The 26,086-nt window shown below is 43.2% G+C and overlaps 1 protein-coding gene across 1 annotated transcript in view; it reads right to left on the bottom strand.

The window, feature by feature from the left end:
* Positions 1-15,676: 15,676 nt before the first annotated feature.
* The window catches only part of LOC127916468 (uncharacterized), a 122,218-nt gene continuing 111,808 nt past the window's right edge, over positions 15,677-26,086 (bottom strand). Inside the window, exons 3-4 of the mRNA XM_052498249.1 lie at positions 18,393-18,565; positions 15,677-15,860 (exon numbers count right to left, since the gene is read on the bottom strand). Coding sequence (XP_052354209.1) covers positions 15,677-15,860; positions 18,393-18,565 — 357 coding nt within the window. The remainder of the gene's footprint in view (positions 15,861-18,392; positions 18,566-26,086) is intronic.

Raw genomic sequence — 26,086 nt, 5'->3', positions numbered from 1 at the left:
CTGCCACCACGATGTTTCACCTTAAGATGATGCCAGGTTTCCTCCAGAAGTGAAGCTTGGCATTCAGGCCAAAGAGTTCGATCTTGGTTTCATCAGTGTCACGAACCTCGCTGAAGAGGGTGCCTCTTCCTGTTCGGGCGGGGCTCGGCGGTCGTCGTCACCGGCCTATTAGCTGCCATCGATTCCTTTTCCGTTTGTGTTGGTTAGTGGTTAATTGGGTACACCTGTTTTGTATTAGGGTTTGTTTGTAGGGTATTTAAGGGCACTAGGCCCGCTGGGTATTTTGTGCGGGCTTGTTTTTTGTTACTCTGTGTTTGATGGTGTGATTTGTTTTCTTATCTTTATTCTCTGGTCTATTTTGTCCAGTTGTTTTGGACTGGCAACCTATATACGCCCTGTGTGTTGGCGTGATCATTTTTCGGTTGCACCGGTGTAATAAATTTGATAAACGACAGAACCCTGCTCTCTGCGCCTGATTCCATCCACCACTCTTAGTTTTTCGTAACAATCAGACCAGAAAATATTGTTTCTCATGGTCTGAGAGTCCTTTAGGTGCCTTTTGGCAAACTCCAAGCGGGCTGCCATGTGCCTTTTACTGAGGAGTGGCTTCTGTCTGGCCACTCTACCACAAAGGCCTGATTTGTGGAGTTCTGCAGAGAAGGTTGTCCTTCTGGAAGGTTCTCCCATCTCCACAGAGGAACTCTAGCTCTCTGTCAGAGTGACCATCGGGTTGTTCGTCACTGCCCCGACCAAGGCTCTTCTCCCCCCATTGCTCAGTTTGGCTGGGAGGCCAGTTCTAGGAAGAGTCTTGATGGTTCCTAACGTCTTCTGTTTGAAACCACCAAGACTGTTTTTGCTTTGTCATTATGGGGTATTTTGTGTATATTGATGAGGAGTTTTTTTTATTTGATCCATTTTACATTAAGCCTCTAACGTAACAAAATATGTAAAAAGTCAAGGGGTCTGAATATTTCAGAAGGCACTGTAGCTGTGTTGACCTAGTACTTTATATTACACAGCAGTTGTTTCTCCATTTGTAACTCACACACCAAAAATCACAACATTTTGTGTTATTTGTTTTACATTTTGTGTTATTTGTGCTGGTTTAATTCCTAAAACGGAGAATGATTGAAGGTATGGTGGTTTTATAGAGATAAAATGGAGAGTTTGTAAGTGTCCTAAATTGAGGGACAATGGGGCATAAAAGGCTTAGTGTGGATTAAGGAGTAGGTAGAGAGATGGCTGGCCATGGAATAAACATAAAATGGAGTGCCGATGTGCTTCTGCATGCCATTTTAGGTCACAAATAACTGGCCCATGTCCAGTCATACTCGAGATCCTGGTGTGTCCATCAACGTCATTTAATATTGGTTGCAGTATACAAATTGTATTCATTGTGTGTCTGTGAATCACAACATTAAAGACGATGAGTGATCACAGCATTTCCACAAATTGAGCCATAGACAATGCAACTTATTTATTAAGGACAGCATTTTGTTGACAACATGGTGGTTTACACTATGTCTACCTACTGTGTGTGAATGGTGGCAGAATCTTACCCCAGCTGTAGGTCCATTTGAGTGTGTGTGGTCACTTAGGCCTGCACATCAACCAGTACTGGGACCATTGGAAACTTGGAATGCTTGCTGTAAAAGTGCTGCTTGAATGTCTTTGGGGTCTGTGTCTGTAAAGGTCAAATACAAAATGGAGGATGTTAACAACCTGTGGCTTAGATTGAATTCAAAGAAGACACAAATTATGAACTAGAAATACAATATATACATACGAGTTGGGTAAAACAGTATGTAAACATTATTAAAGTGACCAGTGTTTAATGACTCCATTTACATAGGGCAGCAGTCTCTAAGATGAGGACAGCTAGTGGTGACTATTTAACAGTCTGAAGGCCTGGAGATAGAAGCTGTTTTCAGTCTCTCGGTCCCAGCTTTGATGCCAAGGTGGCGACTACTAAGAAGAAGGGAGCAACTGCGAACCAGAAGACTACAGCAAAAGCAACACTGGTCCACACCTGCCCTGTCTGTCGGGTAAGTAGCATTGGTTGGTACTGTATGTGCCTTTGTGTTCCTCTCAATTTGTAAGCTATTGTACTGGCATGTGTAGTTTTCCCTTACCCTAACCCAAAGCTTAACCATTTTAAAGTTCAACTTCATGGGGTAACATCCGAGTTTGAACTTTTTGAATTGGTCTGTTTAAAATACAAGTTTGAGGTGGGTTTTTTGTTTTGAAGCGTCTTTTTCTCAATTTTATGCTTTGGCCACAAATACAAGTATATGATGAGTCAACAACATTATTTGGGTATGAGTTAACAGAATATTAACTTTTAAAAGTGAGATTTTCACTGGAAAGTTACTTTAAACCCCATAGGGCGGCGCACAATTGGCCCAGCATCATCCAGGTTAGGGGAGGGTTTGGCCCAGGTAGGCCGTCATTGTAAAATAAGAATTTGTTCTTAACTGACTTGCCTAGTTAAATAAAGGTAAATTAAAATGTAAAAAAATGTAAAATGAAAGTTAATCAGATGAGCACAGAGTGCCTTCATTATTGAGACATTTTAAGTTAAAGCTGTTCAATCAGCCATCAGAATATTGCCAACACTTGTCTTAATAACTTAAAGGTTTGCTGTGTTTAGGTAACATGCTATAGATATTTTAATAATACATTTTCTTCTGTGTCAATGCAGGCTTTCGGCAAATTTCCCAGGCTGTTTTCTCATTCCATAGACTCTCCTCTCTGGTCTCCTGTGGAAAACCATGTCCTCCATTTATTTTCTGCCCTTAAAGGTGGTCTAATGTCAGTTTGTTGATTTACTTCATAAAGTTCAAGGTAATGCTGATGGTTTCAGGGGAAAAGACTATATTGCATTTTAGTGGGTAAGATGCTCGCCATCTTTAGAACCACACAAATTAGCAACCTGTCAATCTAATTAATATATTTATATAGCAAGATAATCTTGTTCAATTTACAGCACTATGGTTGTTCAACAGATACCAGCATTGAAAATAACATTTTGTGCTCTATATTAATTTAATATGGTCTGTTTAGCTATCACTCCCATATAGAACCATAAGGTATGACTGTACTGTACATTATAAACACGGTGATTTGAGCCTTGAATGCTGATTGGCTGAAAGCCGTGGTACAGTATATCAGATCGTATTCCATAGGTATGACAAAACATACATTTTTACTGTTCTAATTACGTTGGTAACCAGTTTATAATAGCAATAAGTCACCATAGGGGTTTGTGGTATATGGCTAATATACCAAGGCTAAGGGCTGTCTCCATGTTGCTAGTGCCTAAGAACAGCCCTTAGCCATGGTATATTGGCCACATATCACACCTACTCGGGCCTTATTGCTTAAATATATATCCTCAGCTGGTTTGGTTAGCATGGAGGTTGAGTGGAGAGAGTAGAAGTGAGATCTAGACCACCTTTACTCCACACATAGAGACGTGTACAAAGCTCTCCCTCGCCCTACATTTGGCAAATCTGACCATAATTCTATCCTCCTGATTCCTGCCAACAAGCATAAACTAACGCAGGAAGCACAAGTGACTCGGGTCAATTAGAAAGTGGTCAGATGAAGCAGTTGCTAAGCTAAAGGACTGTTATGCTAGCACAGACTGGAATATGTTCCAGGATTCTTCTGATGGAATTGAGAAGTACACCACATCAGTTAATGGTATCATCAATAAGTGCATTGATGACATCGTCCCCACAGTGACTGTACGTACATACCCCAACCAGAAGCCATGGATTACAGGCAACATCCGCACTGAGCTAAAAGTTAGAGCTGCTGCATTCAAGGAGCGAGACTCTAACCCGGAAGCTTAAAAGAAATCTCGCAATGCCCTCCGACGAACAATCAAACATGCAAAGCGTCAATACAGGATGAAGATTGAATCATACTGCACTGGCTACGATCCTCGTCAGATGTGGCAGGGCTTGCAAACTATTACAGACTACAAAAAGATGCACAGCTGAGAGCTCCCCAGTGACACAAGCCTACCAGACGAGCTAAATTACTTCTATGCTCGCTTCGAGGCAAGTAAGACTGAAGCATGCACGACAGCATCAGCTGTTCTGGACAACTGTGTGATCACGCTCTCCATAGCCGATGTGAGTAAGACCTTTAAATAGGTCAACATACACAAGGCTGCAGGTCCAGACAAATTACCAGGACATGTTCTCCGAGCATGCCATGACCAACTGGCAATTGTCTACACTGAAATGTTCAACCTGTCTGTAATACCAACATGTTTCAAGCAGACCACTATAGTCCCTGTGCCCAAGAACACTAAGGTAACCTGCCTAAATGACTACCGACCCGTATGACTCACATCTGTAGCCATGAAGTGCTTTGAAAGGCTGGTCATGGCTCACATCAACACCATTATTCCAAAAACCCCAGACCCCCTCCAATTCGCATACTGCCCCAACAGATCCACAGATGATGCAATCTCTATTGCACTCCACACTGCTCTTTCCCACCTGGACAAAAGGGACACCTATGTGAGAATCCTATTAATTGACTACAGCTCAGCGTTCAACACCACAGTGCCCTCAAAACTCATCACTAAGCTAAGGACCCTGGGACTTAACACCTCCCTCTGCAACTGGATCCTGGACTTCCTGACGGGCCGCCCCCTGGTGCTAAGGGTAGGTAACAACACATCCGCCACACTGATCCTCAACACCCTTAGAGGTGCATGCTCAGTCCCCTCCTGCACTCCCTGTTCACTTATGAGTGCATGGCCAGGCATGACTCCAACACCATCATCAAGTTTGCCGATGACACAACAGTGGTAGCCTGATCACCAACAACGAAGAGACAGCCTATAGGGAGGAGGTCAGAGACCTGGCCCGGTGGTGCCAGGACAACAACCTCTCCCTCAATGTGATCAAGACAAAGGAGATGATTGTGAAAAAAGGACCGAGCACGCCCACATTCTCATCAACGGGGCTGCAGTGGAGCAGGTTGAGAGTTTGAAGTTCCTTGGTGTCCACATCACCAACAAACTCTCAATGTCCAAACACACTAAGACAGTCGTGAAGAGGGCACGATAAAGCCTATTTCCCCTTAGGAGACTGAAAAGATTTGTCATGGTCCTCAGACCCTCAAAAGGTTGTACAGCTGCACCATCAAGAGCATCCTGACAGGTTGCATCACTGCCTGGTATAGCAACTGCTCAGCCTCCAACCGCAAGGCACTACAGAGGGTAGTGCGTACGGCCCAGTACATCACTGGGGCCAAGCTTCCTGACGTCCAGGACCTCTATACCAGGCGGTGTCAGAGGAAGGCCCATAAAATTGTCAAAGACTCCAGCCACCCTCGTCATTGACTGTTCTCTCTCATACTGCATGGCAAGCGGTACCGGAGCACCAAGTCTAGGTCCAAAAGGCTTCTTAACAGCTTCTACCCCAAGCCATAAGACTTCTGAACAGCAAATCAAAGGGCTACCCAGACCCCTCTTTTATGCTGCTACTCTCTGTTTATTATCTACCTACATGTACATATTAGCTCAATTGCCTCAACAAACCGGTGCCCTCGCATATTTACTCCTTACCGGTAAACCCTGTATATAGCCTCGCTATTGTTATTTTACTGCTGCTGTTGAATTATTTGTTGCTTTTATTTTCTATTTTTTTCTTTTTTCTTAACTTCTTAAAGCATTGTTGGGGGCTTGTAAGTAAGCATTGCACTGTTGTATTTGGCGCATGAAACAAATACAATATATATATATTTTTTGAGATCTATGTGAACACAAGGTGCTTGGCTGATGCAACAGGGACTTTGAAGCTGTACAGGAAATGGATAGGAAAGCACTAACAGCCCTGCATCATGAAAACATCTGTCTGTAGACGTTCCAAACCTCCAAACAGCTGCAGCTCATCTGCTTATTGGTCTGGTAATCAATCACAGATTAAAGCCAAGCCAGCAGTTCAGAGAAATCATGGGTGGATTCACGATTATTAAGAGGGAGTGAGCGCTGAAGCATGGGAACTATGGAAGCTCACTAGGGTAATCCCAATGCACTCACTTTGTGTTTACCTTCTCAAACACTTCAGTTCATGTAGAACTTAGAGTAGAGTTACAAATCACATGTTAAGCTTAGGGTGCTTAACATTTCCTACAAGCTCTGCCATGTTGGTGTGAACGCAGCCAAAATCAAAATTATGTCACATACTGTCTTTGATTCGTGTATCATTGTTTCTAAAATCCATGTACATGACATAAATTGTACAGAACACCATACAACTTCTTATTGCACCTCTTTAGGAAGTAATACAGACTAAATATACAAGGATGTGCTTAGACTACTGTTTCTCAACCAGTGTGCCGTGTCATATTAATACCACTATTTAGATTAGATTAGGTAAGATTAGGTTATTGTCTGCTGATCACAGAAATTGTGCTTGGTGTACAGAAAATGCAAAGGATCAAAACCCAAAACAGGATTGACAGAGGACTACCATTTCTTAAAAAATATACTGAAATAGAACATAAAGTACAGTAGAGCATTGTGAGGGCTGATTCACGGCTAAATGTTTTCACAGTTAAATGTTTTAAGAAAATGCACACGTCTCCACAGTGCTGTGCTCAATCTTTTATGCGTATTGACACTAGGCTCCAGGGAGAATCTCGGCCATCTATATGTAACACGCTCTGGCTCAAAGAAGAAATTGAATAGAACTTAGCCCTTGTTTCCAATGTCCTCTCTGACATTGTGATCAGTCAAATCCCTGACCGGTAGAATGCATGGCTTTATCCCCCTCTGAAATCCATCAAAAAATATGAAACTTTCTCTCTCTGTGTGTGCGTGAGTGTGTGTGTGTGTGTGTGTGTGTGTGTGTGTGTGTGTGTGTGTGTGTGTGTGTGTGTGTGTGTGTGTGTGTGTGTGTGTGTGTGTGTGTGTGTGTGTGTGTGTGTGCTCTAGCAGACCTGCCTCTGAGCATAGTAATCCTTTCCATGTGCTTTACACAGCTCTCAACCCTGTCTCTCCATCTCAATCTGCTTCAGGTCTCGTTTCGTGTTAGAAAACAGAATCAAACATCCTGTGGCAGGAGAAAAGCCAAACACACCACACACTGAGTCCCACATGCCAAAAGGGAGAGAAGGGTACCTATCAGCATGTCATTCCTTACCAACCTGTCATCACTCAGATTTCAACGTAGCCAGTCTGCCAGGACATATGAGAGCTGCTGAAAGCAGGTGGACATGATGCAAGTTGTTTCCATTTGGAGTTGGGCTCCAAACAATGCTCCTCCTAACAAAGTGTTACATATGGACACATGTCTGCTACATATGTAGGATCTTTATTACATTTACATTTACATTTAAGTCATTTAGCAGACGCTCTTATCCAGAGCGACTTACAAATTGGTGCATACACCTTATGACATCCAGTGGAACAGCCACTTTACAATAGTGCATCTAAATCTTTTTAGGGGGGGGGGTGAGAAGGATTACTTACCCTATCCTAGGTATTCCTTGAAGAGGTGGGGTTTCAGGTGTCTCCGGAAGGTGGTGATTGACTCCGCTGTCCTGGCGTCATGAGGGAGTTTGTTCCACCATTGGGGGGCCAGAGCAGCGAACAGTTTTGACTGGGCTGAGCGGGAACTGTACTTCCTCAGTGGTAGGGAGGCGAGCAGGCCAGAGGTGGATGAACGCAGTGCCCTTGTTTGGGTGTAGGGCCTGATCAGAGCCTGGAGGTACTGAGGTGCCGTTCCCCTCACAGCTCCGTAGGCAAGCATCATGGTCTTGTAGCGGATGCGAGCTTCAACTGGAAGCCAGTGGAGAGAGCGGAGGAGCGGGGTGACGTGAGAGAACTTGGGAAGGTTGAACACCAGACGGGCTGCGGCGTTCTGGATGAGTTGTAGGGGTTTAATGGCACAGGCAGGGAGCCCAGCCAACAGCGAGTTGCAGTAATCAAGACGGGAGATGACAAGTGCCTGGATTAGGACCTGCGCCGCTTCCTGTGTGAGGCAGGGTCGTACTCTGCGGATGTTGTAGAGCATGAACCTACAGGAACGGGACACCGCCTTGATGTTAGTTGAGAACGACAGGGTGTTGTTTATTTCAGCCAGTTTGTTACAGCAGGAAAACAATCCTGCAATAACAGGAACTGTGAATAATTATGTGGATTATAATTAATGGCCATTTTTTGTAAAGGTTGATACATTTTCCATATCAAGTCTGACATTTCAAAGTGGAAAATACAAACTTTAGAAGCCGTTTTAAAATGTAAATACACTACTAGTTTGCATTTCTCAGCAACAAAATAGTGATTAAATGAAGATCTTACATCTGTATTCAATCTGTATGGGAATAGCTAGTTATGGGAAGACAGTGAGGGGGAGGGGGTTGGATTAATGTACTACCGTAAAGCAGTAGAGTGGCTGGATTTGGGGGAAACTGATGGACTTTCCTTAGTTACTCGGCCTCCATACCATCACTTCTCATCTAGCTAATTTACAAGGCATTCTCAGCATCCCAAGTCAGACACAAAAGGAGTAGGAGGAAAAGAAAGACCAGGAAGTGGGAGAGGAGGGTGGGAGTTGAAGGTGTGAGTGTGAGATAAAACAGCTGTCATATTCACACACTTCCACTCCTGAACTCTGTTTTGTATGTTGGGCAGTCATATTCAATATAATTTATCTGTCTCTTTACTGAAATCCATTTACTTTGCCAATAATGTTTAGCTACTATCTGTAAGGCTTTGTCTGGGGAAAAATACATCCGTAACTGTTACAGGGATCTTATCGTCCTTCCTCGGCTAACCTTTGTGCACTCGAGGAGTTAAATAGTTTGTTGTATTTTTTAAAATTAAAACAGTTATTATCCTGTGTGATCTAAATTATGATCTGGAAATGCAGGCTTCAGACAATCTAAAAGACATGTGTAATGATCTAAACCTAACCCAGCTGGTAACTAAGCCGAATCATGCTCCCTTGGAAAAAATAAGGGTTAAAAGTCGATTGAATGCCTGGTACACTCCGGAATTATCAGAAGTCATTCATAAAAGAGATAATGCTTGTGTCAAGGCCAGGAACACAGGCTTAGGACCGGACTGGTAAGCTTTTATGCAACTGAGGAATCATTGTGTAAGACAAATCAGAAAGGCTAAATCTGATTATTATGTAACTGCTCTATCGGATTGTAATGGGAACCCGACAATTCTGGAAAACTGTAAATCTCTGAAGGATTCTACTTCCTCTTCTCTGCCACAACAAATTAATTCAGAGACTGGCCTCATTATGGGAAAAAATGGCATCATTGAAGCATTTAATCATCATTTTATTTCAGTGGGCTATCTCTTTGAAATAACTTCTAAGCCAATTCACAATGATATTAGACTGGATGCTGATAGGGGAAACTTCCTGAATGATCAGAATTATAGTCAAAGCTTTTATTTTAGGCTATTTAAAGAAAGCAATAGACAACCATAAATCCACAGTGGCCCACCAATTGTTGGCTTAATAACCACATTTTTAATTTAACATTGTTATCAGAAAACATTCCAAAGGTATGGAAATCCGATCTTGTTTTGTCAATTCATAAGAGAGAGGATAGTAGTGATCTTAATCATTATAGCTCCATTTCAAGGCTTCCTTGTCTAGCAAAGATTATTGAATCCTTGGTAAATTTACAACTTTGTTCTTTTTTTATCTGAGAAATTGTCATGCCCTGACCTTGGAAAGCCTGTTTATTTCTCTATTTGGTTAGGTCAGGGTGTGATTTGGGTGGTCATTCTAGTTTTCTATTTCTTTGTTGGCCGGGTATGTTTCCCAATCAGAGGCAGCTGTCTATCGTTGTCTCTGATTGGGAATCATACTTAGGCAGCCTGTTTTCCACCTGAGTTTGTGGGATCTTGTTAGTTTCTTTTGCACAGAATCTGTATTAGCCCTGCAGAACTTTATCTTTTGTTTGTAGTGTAGATGTACACTTTCCATGCTGCACTTTGGTCTCATTCTGACAACGGACGTAACAGAAATGTATTTTGAATGTAAACCAATCAGGCCTGGGCGTAGCACTATTACAGCAACCACTTAGTTGTTACTGATCTTGTCAATACTTTAGACATTAAAATGAAATGTGCAGCTTTGTTTGTGGACCTGTCAAAAGGTTTTGATACTGTTGATCATGATATTTTATTGAACAAGTTGTCCTCGATAGGCCTGAGCTCTGACGCCTGTTCATGGTTTCATGATTATCTAAGTGACATAACTCAGGCCATCGTGATTGATCGAGTTAAGTCTGAATTTCCTGAAGTACATAAAGGTGTACCACAGGAGTCGATTTCAGGAACTATTTTCTTCACTATTTATATTAACAGCATTGGTCAATCTGTTAAAAATGGATAACTTAATCTATATGTATGCTATTATGTATGCTATTGCCCGACTGTTGATCTGTCTGTGTCAAAACTACAGTCAGATGTTATAGCAATGCTGGAATCCCTTCGCTGATTTAAAATGTATGCTTAATAATATGAGCAAAACAAATTACATGTTGTTTTCAAACTGTCCTTAGATGGTTCTCAAATTGAAATTGTTCCCTCGTATAAATACTTAGGCACATTTGGATTGATATGGATGAGCTGGTTAATAAGAAGCTATGTTGTAAAGTTGGCTTTTTCTACAGAAACAGATCGTGCCTTCCTCTAAGCAGTAGGAAGCAGATTATTAAGCCTACGTTTTTATCCGTTCTTGATTATGGTGATATTATTAATCAAAGTGCAGCTACTACTAATCTTAAACCTTTGGATGCTGTCTACCATAGTGCCCTTTGTTTTGTTACAGCTGACAGTTTTGATATTCATCACTGCATCCTGTATCAACAGGTAGTCTGGACTTCGCTAAAGACCAGTAGATCTCTATATTATTTCAAAATATATTTTATCTTAATGTTCTGGTGCTGTTTGGGCAATTTAAAGCATTGATTAGGGACTTATTTGCGAAGGAATGTAACTTGTTTTTCTGGGTGATTTGTGATGTTTTATCTGTGATTCCCATGACTGTGTTGTTTTTTTCGTGTGTGTATATACACCGTGTATAGGTTGGGCATAATGTGTGTATTTATGTTGTGTATATACAGGGTGCATGTGTTAAATAGACCTACAGTGAATTCTGAAAGTATTCAGACCCCTTGACTTTTTTTCACATTTTGTTACGTTACAGCCTTGTTCTAAAATTGATTAAAATGTTTTACTCCTCATCATTCTACACACAATAATCCTTCACGACTGTAGGTCTCAATATGTAGGATCTTACACTACATCACCAACAGTATGTGGACACCCCTTTAAATTAGTGGATTCGGCTATTTCAGCCACACCCGTTGCTGACAGGTATACAACATCGAGCACACAGCCATGCAATCTCCATAGACAAACATTGGCTGTAGAATGGCCTTATGAAGATTTCAGTGACTTTCAACGAGGCACTGTCATAGGATGTCACCTTTTCAACAAGTCAGTTTGTCAAATTTCTGCCCTGCTAGAGCTGCCCCGGCCAACTGTAAGTGCTGTTATAATGAAATGGAAGCGTCTAGGAGCAACAACTGCTCAGCCGCGAAGTGGCAGGCCACACAAGCTCACAAGAACGGCGAGTGCAAACTGTCTCAAATGAAGATCCTACATCCTACATGTTTTCAGAAGTTTTGTATCTAAAAAAATATTTGTTATATTTTATATTTTTGATGCAGACTCTGTGTTGTCAAGCCCTACTGGATGATTTGGAATGTCTTTGTGACTGTGACTGATTCATTATCTCAAATTGGCGTGTGGGGGAGAGCACAGACCATCAAGCACACAAACCATCATAGACGACATAGGGAATGACAGATCTAGAACAAACATGTTAGTTAGGGTAGTGAAGCCCACACAATTTTAATTCATCATTTCAGAGAAGAAGAAAGAACAAGTTCAGCATGACTCAGACCTGCCATCCTCCCCAACCTCCTACCTACTCTGCAACCCACCCCCCATCCAAACTTCTTTCTGTGGCCGACAGTGTCCTACTCAATCATGTCTTCCTTTGCTGTCACTTCCCCACGCTACATCCCACCATTGATGCAGGCAAAACATGCTCTCCTGCTTTTGCACTCTCAAGCAACATAACAAAACCCCAGAAAAAAATTCTCACCGTGAACACGTTGCAAAAGTACATCATTCATGATGTGCTGTATTATTGAGGAATTCCAAATATTTTTGCGGGGTAGGGGCAAACTAAAATGGAGGCACTGTAATTGTGTTTAGCTCTTATCTTCATTGTCAGAGACAGAGGTGAGGCACAGCAAAGTGTCAACAGTGTTTAGAGTGGAGAAATGTACATGGGAAATCAGCAGGCTCACAAAAGCCGCTATTTGATGTAATTTGGGGATAAGGAGAAGTGGTGTTTTTCTGTCGTTTGAAAAATGACTCTGATTTAATGAAATTCTTCTCTCATTACTTTCCGCTATCTTGCTTTTATCAAGGTGCTCACAAATGTTTATGTTGCTCTTAGCAGCCGCACTCGCAAGCAAAAGTCGGCTTTATGTGTGCAGTAAAGAGTGAGCAAATAGAAAGGCTATTTATCTAATTCTATCATTGCTTTACTCATGGAACACACTGTTTGCCCCCTCAAGGCTTCTAAATTGAGAACTGGAGTGGATGAAAAGCAGTTGCCTTGTTGTGTTGTAGAGCTGTGACTGGTGTGGGGTTTAACATTGTGTTGGTGCTGCAGGTTAATGTTTCCTGTGTGTTTATTTCACTTATTCAGATCATTCTTAATGTTTTATTGTCTGCCTTGATTGCTATAAGCCTAAACAAGGGGTTCTATAGGGTCAATTGTGTCATCAAATTGTGTGCCTTAATTATATACATTTAGGCTGGTGCTACTGTTCCATTCGAATAACACTGTGGATACAAATGTAGATATTTTCTCAAATTGATCACCATACATAACATCACTACTGAGCATGTTCATAGGGAAAAAGTCAAAGGGGGATTTAATTAATGCAGACTGTCTTTTGTCCCAACTTTGCTTTGTTGCTGAATTGCTTTCTTTCTTAGATAGTGTGTTTTCTCCAACAAGTGCTCCTGCATAGAGGATTAGCTAGTGTGTTTTCTCCAACAAGTGCTCCTGCATAGAGGATTAGCTAGTTTGTTTGCTCCAACAAGTGCTCCTGCATAGAGGATTAGCTAGTTTGTTTGCTCCAACAAGTGCTCCTGCATAGAGGATTAGCTAGTTTGTTTGCTCCAACAAGTGCTCCTGCATAGAGGATTAGCTAGTTTGTTTGCTCCAACAAGTGCTCCTGCATAGAGGATTAGCTAGTTTGTTTTCTCCAACAAGTGCTCCTGCATAGAGGATTAGCTAGTTTGTTTTCTCCAACAAGTGCTCCTGCATAGAGGATTAGCTAGTTTGTTTGCTCCAACAAGTGCTCCTGCATAGAGGATTAGCTAGTTTGTTTTCTCCAACAAGTGCTCCTGCATAGAGGATTAGCTAGTTTGTTTGCTCCAACAAGTGCTCCTGCATAGAGGATTAGCTAGTTTGTTTGCTCCAACAAGTGCTCCTGCATAGAGGATTAGCTAGTTTGTTTGCTCCAACAAGTGCTCCTGCATAGAGGATTAGCTAGTTTGTTTGCTCCAACAAGTGCTCCTGCATAGAGGATTAGCTAGTTTGTTTTCTCCAACAAGTGCTCCTGCATAGAGGATTAGCTAGTTTGTTTGCTCCAACAAGTGCTCCTGCATAGATGATTAGCTAGTTTGTTTGCTCCAACAAGTGCTCCTGCATAGAGGATTAGCTAGTTTGTTTTCTCCAACAAGTGCTCCTGCATAGAGGATTAGCTAGTTTGTTTGCTCCAACAAGTGCTCCTGCATAGAGGATTAGCTACACTGCAAAAAGTCAGCTCTCAAAAACAAGAAAAAAAAAGAAAATGGGGAAAATATTACTTTAAAAAAAGATCTGCCAAATATTTCACTTGCCAAGATTTTTTTAAATATCTAGTCTCAAAGACTGCACTGATATCTTAAAACTAGTGTGGCTAGACTACAAACAAGTCATTTGTCTGGATGCAAAGAAAATATTTAAAATCATTTTCTCTATGTAGAAAAACGTGCATAAATTTAGAAAATGCTAGTGCCATTGTCACGTTCTGACCTTTATTTCCTTTGTTTTGTCTTTATTTAGTATGGTCAGGGCGTGAGTTGGGGTGGGAGGTCTAGCCAGGAGCCACCAGAGTCGCCTGTCACCCCGGCAATGCCGGAATTGCCTTTCACTCCGGAGCTGCCGGAGCCTCCCGCCTGTCCGGAGCTGCCGGAGCCTCCCGCCTGTCCGGAGCTGCCGGAGTCTCCCGCCTGTCCATTCGGGACCCATGGCTAGGGTCCCCAGTCGGAGGTTGGCGGCTAGGGTCGCCGCTCATAAGAGACCACGGTGGCGGTTGAGGAGGCAGACAAAAACTGTGGTGAAGTGGGGTCTACGTCCTGCGCCAGAGCCGCCACCGCGGACAGACGCCACCCGGACCCTCCCCTATAGGTCCAGGTTTTGCGGCCGGAGTCCGCACCTTTGGGAGGGGTACTGTCACGTTCTGACCTTTTATTTCCATTGTTTTGTCTTTATTTAGTATGGTCAGGGCGTGAGTTGGAGTGGGCAGTCTATATTTGTTTTTCTATGTTTGGTTTCTGTTTCAGCCTAGTATGGTTCTCAATCAGAGGCAGGTGTCGTTAGTTGTCTCTGATTGAGAATCATACTTAGGTAGCCTGGGTTTCACTTTTGTGTTGTGGATGTTTGTTTTCCATGTGTGTGTTTGTTGCCACATGGTACTGTTTCGGTTTTGTTCGTTTCACGTTTATTGTTTTTTAGTGTTCAGTTTATGTCTTTTAATAAACGTTGTGGACACTTACCACGCTGCGCATTGGTCCTCCGATCCTTCTCGCTACTCCTCCTCCTCCTCAGAGGAGGAATGCCATTACAGCCATCATCTTGAAATAAGGCTATATGTTGAGTAAACATATCTTAACACCAGTACAGCTACACTAAACACAAGTACATTTGTCTGGATATAAAGAAAGATTATTTTCACAATTTGTAGGAAAATGTGCTTAAATGTAGAATCCAATGCTATTGCAATTGTCTTGAAATAAGGCTACATACACTGGAATTTATAGAAAAATTGCATATTGTGCTTAAAATAAGTAATCCTGACTAAGGTAAATGTACTTGTACTACTACTAGAAATTAGATTGGCTTGCTTATAAAAATAAATAACGAATCTAATTTCTTTTCACTTCTTTATTGAGGACTCAGTATATCCAAAGGCTGATATGGGCAGAACAAATGATGCAAAAACAACAACAACAAAGCCCATTGGTGGTCAAGGTGAAAGGGAAAATGTAAGACCTATGGCAAGATAACAAACGTAGCAGTGCTTTAAACCTTCATATAATAAACAACAAACGCCCTGCCTATTTATTAAAGGTTATCATTTCGGCCGATACACACAGTTCTGTTATCAGGACCGGAAATGAAAGAATTGTATCGTGCAACCCCAGTCAGTAATGAACTTTTTCCACTCGGCCATAGCCTTTTTACATGAAGAAGTCATGTCCTGGTCGTGGATGGCGTCCGAGAGGACTTCTGTCTGCAGCACAGAGAGGAGTGTCACAACGCACTTAGGATATGTGAGGTGAAAAGGCGTAATAACACGCCATGAGATACGTTATGCTGGCATAGATGTTCTCTTTTGGGAAGGTCACCACAGGCATGGTACCAAAAGCCAGTATGCATTTGGTTTCGCAGACAATCACGACAGGGCTGAAGAATGGTCTTGCCTGAGGTGTTGGGGTCTTCTGCAGACTGACACAAACACAAAGAGAAAATCAAATATGACCACAAAAACAATTCACACTCTTTTTATGTTATGGTCAAGTAATATGATTTTCTTATACATGCACACATTTCTTACCTCAAGGATGTGAAGTGTCATGACTGTCCTGATCAGATCAGGTTACAGGAGACCACAACCCTACAGATTATCTCTCAACCCCAACAGAGGAGGAGAGATCTAGGGGTTTGAAGATGTGGGGGTTTTATGACCCCTCACGCCCCTGGTAAATCTTAGGCCACAGACAACATCCCTTTGTCCCCTCACTATGGAGAACCAGCCTCAGAACATTAAACATGAAATAAAGGGACTTTGGAACAATGGTTTCCGTCAGGCACAATGGTGGTCATGACGATTGATGGAATATGAAAAAGTATGTAATTTTTGTTTTGTTATTAAAGGTTAATAGATTACGTTATTACGGAAACATTGTAACTGTAAGAGTTTTCCTAAGATATGCTTGGTAGGATATGCTTACATTGTACGCTGTGTGGAAAATGTCCAAATCAAGGAGAATGTTTTGGTAAAGATGAAATGTGAAGTTAGTTGTCTAAAATTGGATTTGAGTAAAATCTAGACATTGCCTCTTAACTTGGTACGCCCAGAGAATTGCCCTAAAGGTGGTTTGACCCCACTTCTGACCCGAGGGTATAAGACATGTGAGTTAAGAATTAACATATCAGACTAAGTGACCCGAGCTGCAGCCGAGGTCTAAAAAGTCAACGAACCCAAAACTCAACCCAAGGTTGAAGACAAAGAAATCTTTTTCTACCCATGCTACTGATGAGTAGCTGCATCTAAGCAGGTGAATTCAAGTCGGACCGCCTAACCTCCACTCTCCATCGAATCGTGACATCTACACTGTTTCATTCCTACGCTGTGAGCTCTGAGCTACAGGGCTTTCTGTCCTCAGAAGACCCCTCCCAGAGCAAGGGCGAGGAATCAGACCAAAAGGACACTGACATCGTGAGGACAACCAGACAGTTGCGCCGGAGAAGTGAGTCATTGAGAAGCCTAAACGACCCACGCGGAGCTTCCCATCTGAGACCTCCAGCACGTAATTACATCATTATATTCTGACCCATATGAGCGGCAGTTTGCTCTTATGGGTCAGGGTTAGGGTAGGGTTAAAATAAGCATAGCTGACAAATGCACCCAAATGTATATTTCTCTCGTGTACTTTCTCTTTTTCTCTCTCTTTTAAATCCCCATTTTGGGTAACACGCGGCATAATGTGTTGGCCTGTTATACTAAGTTCTAATCAATATCCTAGAATGTGTTTTTGTGTATGTGTATCTTTTATCATCATTTTAGCTTTCTCGTAAATAAATACTCAACTAAGATTGGTGTGGTATGAACTCATTGGTGAGACCCGGGTCCGTGCAGATTCCCGGATTATGCGAAGTTCAGAATGAGACTGTAGAGGAAACGGATTAATTAGCGACTGTTGTAAAATCGATATTCTGATATTCTTTGAGTTAATTTGGGAAATAGAAACTCAATAAAACTAATTTTCCCATGTTGCCCCAGGTTAATGAGTTAATAATTGCTTGATTCAGTTAATCACGCAATTAGAAACCTTTAATCATTCAATGAGCAACAGTAGTCACATGAACAAATCCAACGTCACGACAGAAGCATAGTCTCACTTGCATGTCCTAACTTCTTCGGTGGAGCCACAGCTGATGGGACATGTCTGGTGAAGCCTTCATCATTGTGATTGATTGCTTCACTTAAAAAAAAAAATGAAAATAGTCTCATTTGATTTACAGCAGCCAGTTATTTAAACAAACATTCTCCATTGTCAACAGAGCCAGTTATTACCTTTGTCCAGCAGCGGTGGCTTCATGACCTTTTTGAACACTCCATAAAACTGTGCCTTGTTGTAAAAGGTCCCCCAGCAGGTCTTCAGTTCAGGTACGAAGCGGGAGTTCATCCATAAAAAACACACACACACACACACACACACACACACACACACACACACACACACACACACACACACACACACACACACACACACACACACACACACACACACACACACACACACACACACACACACACACAGAGAGTCTTACACTATCCAGCTGGAGGGTACGGACTTGTAACCGGAAGGTTGCAAGTTCAAACCCCCCAGCAGACAAGGTACAAATCTGTTGTTCTGCCCCTGAACAGGCAGTTAACCCACTATTCCTAGGCTGTCATTGAAAATAAGAATTTGTTCTTAACTGACTTGCCTAGTTAAATAAATAAAAAATATTTAAAAAAAATAGAAAGCATTAGCCTGGTTACTTACTTCCAGACCGAATTCGCGCGAGCTCACTGTTTTACATTTGCCCGAAGTAGTTTACCCCCGTCCCCGCTATGGCTTTTCACGCTGCTCAGTTCCACATTGTATCTAATTTGAGATTTGGTCTGGTGTTAACCAGGCTAAGGAAGCATAGGCCTACTTAAAAATAATACATTTGCTTGCATGATACAGTTCTCTGAAGCAGGGATACGCTTGAATTATCTTGGTAGGCCTGTCCTGCTCCTTAGCATTAGAGTCGATAAAGGCCCGTCTGGCTTGGAATTCAAGGTCCAGGAGCTGGGAAACATCCTTCTGGTTGGGTCTGACCTTGGTTTTGTAGAGTTTTATAATGTCTCGCCTGGTTCTGTAGGCTGTCAGTAGTTTCTGATGCCAGAAAACATAACAAACACAACCAATTAACATTTAAAAATGTAGACTGAAATTAAGACCAATGTGTCCGCTGGGACTACCCCACCAAACCTCTCATTCCACATGAAACACTGAAGACTAAATAGTAACTTTGTTTCTAGTTCCTCGTTTAGAGTAGTAGTAGATGTTGCATTTATACGGAAACACTATCCACCATTTCAATTTTTGTACTTACCCCCCCAACTGTTCAACCTCTGGGGTGCCGCATCTAGATTGTGGGGATCTCACCAAGATCGAAGTTGAGAAGGTGTACTCGTCAGTCTCATCAGTGGACATCTCCTGGCTGCTCTTACAGCTAAGGCTTCGTGTCCTCTTTCTTGAAGGGGTCACTCCCTGCTTCTTTTTGGGGGTTGTCACATTCTGAATATTTCAAAAGCTCCTTCTTCACAGATTCCTAACAAACAACAACAAATTGTTTGTGTTATAAATCACATTAAACAAAATCAAACCCAGAAGTGAAACGATACAAGCAGACACATGTTGCCCTGATTGATCTGGATGAAGCACATCCCTCCTATTTTGAGTGTCAGATGTTTGCACTTTGTCTGCCAGGTATCCAACAGCGCTGCATTTGGAAACATGTGTTGAACACCTGAGTTGTGACTTACCCACTCAGCTCCACTGGTTGCAGATCTGTCCCGCTGCATTGGGTAGTATTCTATGAGACGCTTTTCCATTACAGTGAGTTCACGGCTGTATGGATACTGGAAGTCATCCCCTGCTGCTCTCTTAATGGAAATCATGCTTGTTACTGTATTCCTGATTCATCGACAGCGAAGATCTTTGCAAAGGATCTTTGGAAAGGGTGCTTCTTGATTGCTCCAACTCTGTGTTTGTGTATAAGACATACTCTGGGCTGACAAGCTGTATGGTTCTGGTGGCACCATGTTGGTCTCTTGGGTTTGGAGATGGGGGGGGGGGGGGGGGGGGGGGGTGGAAGAGGTGGAAGGGGTGGAAGAGGAGGAGGGAAAGAGGGTGGGAGTGGGGCTGAAATCACAGGTCCCAGAGGAGGTGTCTGGTCTACACAGGTCTGATTCTTCACCCTGTGTAAGATGTATATTTATTCAATGGTAATTATAAAGAAAAAGGAACACCACAACCTAACAGCCAACACCAAAACAACTACATCTTCAGATACATGTGTTGCAATGATGGCTAGGAAATGCTTCTTTGATAACAGGAAACACTGCCTGCATGGCGAGATTAAATCTCTCCCAAATGTCAAAATCTAACATGACCTAATTTTCACCATGAGTAAGTCTCCAAATGGTTCTCCTTCTGAAGAAGTGCTCTGGCCCGGTAAAGAGATCACGTAAACCCTCCTTAAAGAGCATGTCTGTGCTTATATTAGCAGCTGAAAAAAAACATTTAACCACATAGTTAAATAGTTAAGTAATTAGCAATTAATATATAGTTTATAGATGCAAAGTGTCAGATTGATATAGGTTATGAGACATTAGCACACTGTCTTCCCTTTCCAGTTAATGCAGGAATGATTTACCTAGCTTGTCACACCCTGATCAGTTTCACCTGTCCTCTTTATTGTCTCCACCACGTCCAGGTGTCGCTTGTTTTCCCCAGTGTATTTTTCCCTGTGTTTCCTGTGAGTTCCTCTTGTATGTGTAACGGCGTTCGTCAGTTGAAGGAGAAGCGGACCAAAATGCAGCGTGGTGGTTGCTCATGTTCTTTAATGTAGAATCGACGATACATGAAATAACATAATATACAAAAAACAACAAACGAAACGCGAAAACCTATTACAGCCTATCTGGTGAACACTACACAGAGACAGGAACAATCACCCACCAAAACACTCACAGAATATGGCTGCCTAAATATGGTTCCCAATAAGAGACAACGATAAATCACATGACTCTGATTGAGAACCGCCTCAGGCAGCCCTAGACTAATTAGACACCCCACAAAACCCCAAGAACAAAAAACACACCACAATAGCCCATGTCACACCCTGGCCTGACCAAATAAATAAAGAAAACACAAAATACTAAGACCAAGGCGTGACAGAACCCCCCTAAGGTGCGGACTCCCGGACGCACCTCAAAACCATAGGGAGGGTCCGGGTGGGCGTCCGTCCATGGTGGCGGCTCCGGCTCGGGACGTGGACCCCACTCCATTAATGTCATAGTTCCTCCCCCTCGCGTCCTGGGATAATCCACCCTCGCCGCCGACCATGGCCTAATAGTCCTCACCCAGAACCCCACTGGACTGAGGGGCAGCTCGTGACTGAGGGGCAGCTCGGGACTGAGGGGCAGCTCGGGACTGAGGGGTAGCTCGGGACTGAGGGGTAGCTCGGGACTGAGGGGCAGCTCGGGACTGAGGGGCAGCTCGGGACTGAGGGGCAGCTCAGCACTGAGGGGAAGCCCAGCACTGAGGGAAAGCCCAGCACTGAGGGAAAGCCCAGCACTGAGGGAAAGCCCAGCACTGAGGGAAAGCCCAGCACTGAGAGGAAGCTCAGCACTGAGAGGAAGCTCAGCACTGAGAGGAAGCTCAGGCAGGTAGTTGGCTCCGGCAGATCCTGGCTGGCTGGCGGATCTGGAAGAGTCTGGTTGACTGGCAGATCTGGAAGAGTCTGGTTGACTGGCAGATCTGGAAGAGTCTGGTTGACTGGCAGATCTGGAAGAATATGGCTGACTGGCGGATCGAGCTGCTCTGGCTGCTCCATGCAGACTGGCAGCTCTGGCTGCTCCATGCAGATTGGCAGCTCTGGCTGCTCCATGCAGACTGGCAGCTCTGGCTGCTCCATGTAGACTGGCAGCTCTGGCTGCTCCATGCAGACTGGCAGCTCCATGCAGACTGGCAGCTCTGGCTGCTCCATGCAGACTGGCAGCTCCATGCAGACTGGCAGCACTGGCTGCTCCATGCAGACTGGCAGCTCTGGCTGCTCCATGCAGACTGACAGCTCTGGCTGCTCCATGCAGACTGACAGCTCTGGCTGCTCCATGCAGACTGACAGCTCTGGCTGCTCTATGCAGGCTGACAGCTCAGGCTGCTCCATGCAGACTGGCAGCTCAGGCTGCGCTGAACAGGCAGGAGGTTCCGGCAGCGCTGTAGAGGAGGAAGGCTCTGGAAGCGCTGAACAGGCGGGAGACTCCGGCAGCGCTGGAGAGGCGAGGCGCACTGTAGGCCTGATGCGTGGTGCTGGCACAGGTGGAACTGAATAGAGAACACGCACAGGAAGCCTGGTGCGGGGAGCTGCCACCGGAGAACTGGTGTGTGGAGATGGCACTGGATAGACCGGACCGTGCAGGCGCACTGGAGCTCTTGAGCACCGAGCCTGCCCAACCTTACCTGGCTTGATGCCCACTCTAGCCCGGCCAATACGAAGAACTGGTATGTACCGCACCGGGATATGCACCCGCACTGGAGACACCGTGCGCTCCATAGCATAACACGGTGCCTGCCCGGTCTCTCTAACCCCCCGGTAAGCACAGGGAGTTTGCGCAGGTCTCCTACCTGGCATAGCCATACTCCCTGTAAGCCCCCCCCCAATACATTTTTGGGGCTGACTCTCAGGCTTCCATCCGCGTCGCCGTGCTGCCGCCTCATACCAGCGCCTCTCCGCTTTCCCCGCCTCCAGTTCTTCCTTGGGGCGGCGATATTCTCCAGGCTGAGCCCAGGGTCCTCTTCCGTCCAATATCTCCTCCCAAGTCCAGAAGTCCTTTGATCGCTGCTCCTCACGATTAACAGGGGGAGTTGGCTCAGGTCTGAACCCTGACTGCCACACTCTCCCTGAGCCCCCCCCCCCCAATAAAGTTTTGGGGGTGACTTTCGGGTTTCTTTCTGCGCCGCCGTGTTTTCTGTATTCTCCTGTAGCCCTCTTCGCACTGCTCCAGCGAATCCCAGGCGAGCTCCGGCACTCTCTCTGGGTCGACCGCCCACCTGTCTATTTCCTCCCAAGTCATATACTCTATACTCCTGCTGTCCATCACGTCCTCACATGTCCATTCCTCCTTTCGCTGCTCCTGCTGTCGCTGCCTGTTACCACGCTGCTTGGTCCGGGTGTGGTGCGTGATTCTGTAACGGCGTTCGTCAGTTGAAGGAGAAGCGGACCAAAATGCAGCGTGGTGGTTACTCATGTTCTTTATTGTAGAATCGACGATACATGAAATAACATAATATACAAAAAACAACAAACGAAACGTGAAAACCTATTACAGCCTATCTGGTGAACACTACACAGAGACAGGAACAATCACCCACCAAAAACACTCACAGAATATGGCTGCCTAAATATGGTTCCCAATAAGAGACAACGATAAATCACCTGACTCTGATTGAGAACCGCCTCAGGCAGCCCTAGACTAATTAGACACCCCACAAAACCCCAAGAACAAAAAACACACCACAATAGCCCATGTCACACCATGGCCTGACCAAATAAATAAAGAAAACACAAAATACTAAGACCAAGGCGTGACAGTATGTTTCCAAGTCAAACAGCGTTTTTCCCGTTCGACTGCTTTTTGCATTCTCCTTTTTCTAGTCCTCCCGGGTTTGACCCTGGCCTGTTTCTGGATTTTGCACCCGCCTGCCTGACCGTTCTGCCTGCCTTGACCACGAGTCTGTCTGCCACTCTATACCTCCTGGACTCTGATCTGGTTTTGACCTTTTTGCCTGTCCATGACCATTCTCTTGCCTACCCCTTTGGATTAATAAACATTGTAAGACTCCAACCATCTGCCTCCAGTGTCTGCATTTGGGTCTCGCCTCGTGCCATGATAAAGCTAGCTAATGTTAGCTAACAAAATTAGAATACCAGTATATCTTTGACGTTAATTACTTTAAACCAAAATATAGTGCAAGCTTATGAAACTAACATTAACTCTAAATTGGCGGCCATATTGAAAATCTTAGTTATGTTAATCTTTGCTTGCCTAGCTTATATTGTAGACAATGACTGATAATTTAGCTTCGCCATCTTTGGCGCCCTTCCTATATATTTTCTATTGTCAACAGAAAGGGCGCCAAAGACAGTGAAGCTAAATAATCGACGGTGTCAGTCATTAGGGCACATTTACACCTTATTAACACTACTTTAGGCCATAAACACTATCAATCAAACCAAAGTTCAAGTGTTTTCAACAAATGGCATATCTGCCGTTATTAACTGCTAACAGTCAACGTTGCCTCGTTAAAATTAGCATTCTAACTTGGTTTGCCAACTTTCCAATTCAAATGAATGTTAGCTAAAGTTATCTTGCTAAGGAGAAAGGTAGACGGGTATAAACAAATGAACTTGACCTTTTAATACTGCGGTTGATATATGATTCATGCCCGAATATGTGTCATCCATTCCATCTTCATTCATGGTGTTGTTAGATGACTCAAAGATTTGGACCGTCTTTGACTTTTTATTTATAGGCCTCCCTTATGTAGCTAGATAATGTGATGACCGTACATCAGTTAAGCAATATCACACGAGAGGGAGTGCTGAACATCAGCACTGCTGTGATTCAGACGTAGGTCCGAGGCCGCAGGCCGAGTGCCGAAGATAATAATATTCAGTATAACAGCACGACCTCGAGTGTGATATTGCTTTTATGCAACAGTTCTACAACAGATTATGATAAGCGACAACAGATTATGATTTGTTTATTTATTCAATCATTTATTTGGCTCTGCCAACATACATATTTCCCCAACTGGACTGGGGCAGGACTGTTGCCAAGCACCAAATAAACATTTTCCTGCACACTAGCTTGCTACTTTGTGTAGGTCTACACGTTACCGTCCTTTCCTGATGACCATTCATCATTTAACTCAAATGTTATTTGTGGAAATATGTTCATCTTTGCGCTGTGAAGTTTGTTACAATCTAAGATAGATAACGATCGTTAATGTAATTAACGGTTCTTGGAACACCTGTAAAGCGGAATGATACATGCATAGTCAAAAGTGCGAGTGCTGTTATACTCTACTCCAATCAAATAACTTGGTTGTATTATAAATACTTGTGAACATAATTTTCAGTTCTTTCCGCCCTTGTCATCGAAAGCAGTGGGAACGTTTTACTTGAGTTTGCTTTTCGTAACGTTCAAGATGCTTTGGCGGTTTATCTGCTGCGTATTTGTTACTTTTTCATTGAAACTGTTATTGAGCCATATCAATAGATTGCACAGCCCTGATTTTAGGTTGCTCTGTGGTGTTGAAGGATGCACTGAGGAATATAGCGTGTACAATTCCTTCTATCATCATGTAAAGAGAAGGCACCTGACCAGGTGAACAGCCATCGGAGGAAAGCCAAGTACCACCGGAACAAGTAAGTAGCTAGCTAGGATTTGATTTTGTTTTCTGGATTAAAAAAATTATAATTATGAATGGACGGTACACGAACCAAAGTCATACTGTCCATAGGCTATTTGATTATTTTAGCTATAATGACTCTTATGGCTAAAGCTGGGTTAATGTGAAAATAATCAACGATAAATAGGATATATGGTACACAGGACAACATTCAACCCGATTAGCTTCTAGCTAACTCCAGCATCACTGATCAGCAACTCCATACACCTGACTCAGATGAAGGGAAAAGGTGCATTGACCAACATGGAGCTGTCACAGGGCAACATAATGTACCATTAGTCAATCTTACTTAGATTTCAATTTTTGCAGTGTAGTTTGTTTGTAGTTCTCTTGCATAAACGATTGGCTAGTTTGATTGTCTCATCCACAACATCTCCAACCTTTACATATACATTTAATATTAAACACACATGGATGTTCACGACCATGCTCACATGCACACACAGACACTCTGTTTCTGCCTCTCTCTCTCCTTTACTGTAAAATGTATCTAATTGGAATGCAACCTGAAAAAACGTGTGGTTTGAGATGAATCAGACATGGTTTTTGGACAAGTGTGACATTTCACAATAATTTTTCACAAGAAAAAATCACGTGAGTCAGACACATGGTATTCAGACACGTGTACATTTCACGTGCATTTTTCATATGTACATTTTTCACGACTCAGGCACATTGTTTCCCAACAATTCACATGTGATATTATAAGTTACACAGGTGTGCTTTTGTAACAGCCAGAATCAGAAGTTAGAAAAGTTTGATTTTCAGATGTGAATGTTTCATACATATCAAATCAAATGTTATTTGTCACATGGGCCGATTACAACAGGTATAGATAGACCGTACAGTGAAATGCTTACTTACAAGCCCTAACCAACAATGCAGTTTTTTTTTAATCAAAAAATTATAATAAATAAATAAGAAAATATTGAAATAGCAGCAGTAAAATAACAATAGCGAGGCTATATACAGGGGGTCCCGCTACAGAATCAATGTGCGGGGGCATCGGTTAGTCAAGGTAATTGAGGTAATATGTACATGTAGGTAGAGTTATTAAAGTGACTATGCATAGATAATAACAGAGAGTAGCAGCAGTGTAAAAGTCTGGGTTGATTAGATGTTCAGGAGTCTTATGGCTTGGGGGTAGAAACT

Source organism: Oncorhynchus keta, chromosome 36 (assembly GCF_023373465.1).
Source record: "Oncorhynchus keta strain PuntledgeMale-10-30-2019 chromosome 36, Oket_V2, whole genome shotgun sequence".
In the NCBI taxonomy this organism is placed as follows: Eukaryota; Metazoa; Chordata; class Actinopteri; order Salmoniformes; family Salmonidae; genus Oncorhynchus; species Oncorhynchus keta.
The sequence above is the reverse complement of the archived record's forward strand: the minus strand, read 5'-3'. Positions and strand labels throughout refer to the sequence as shown.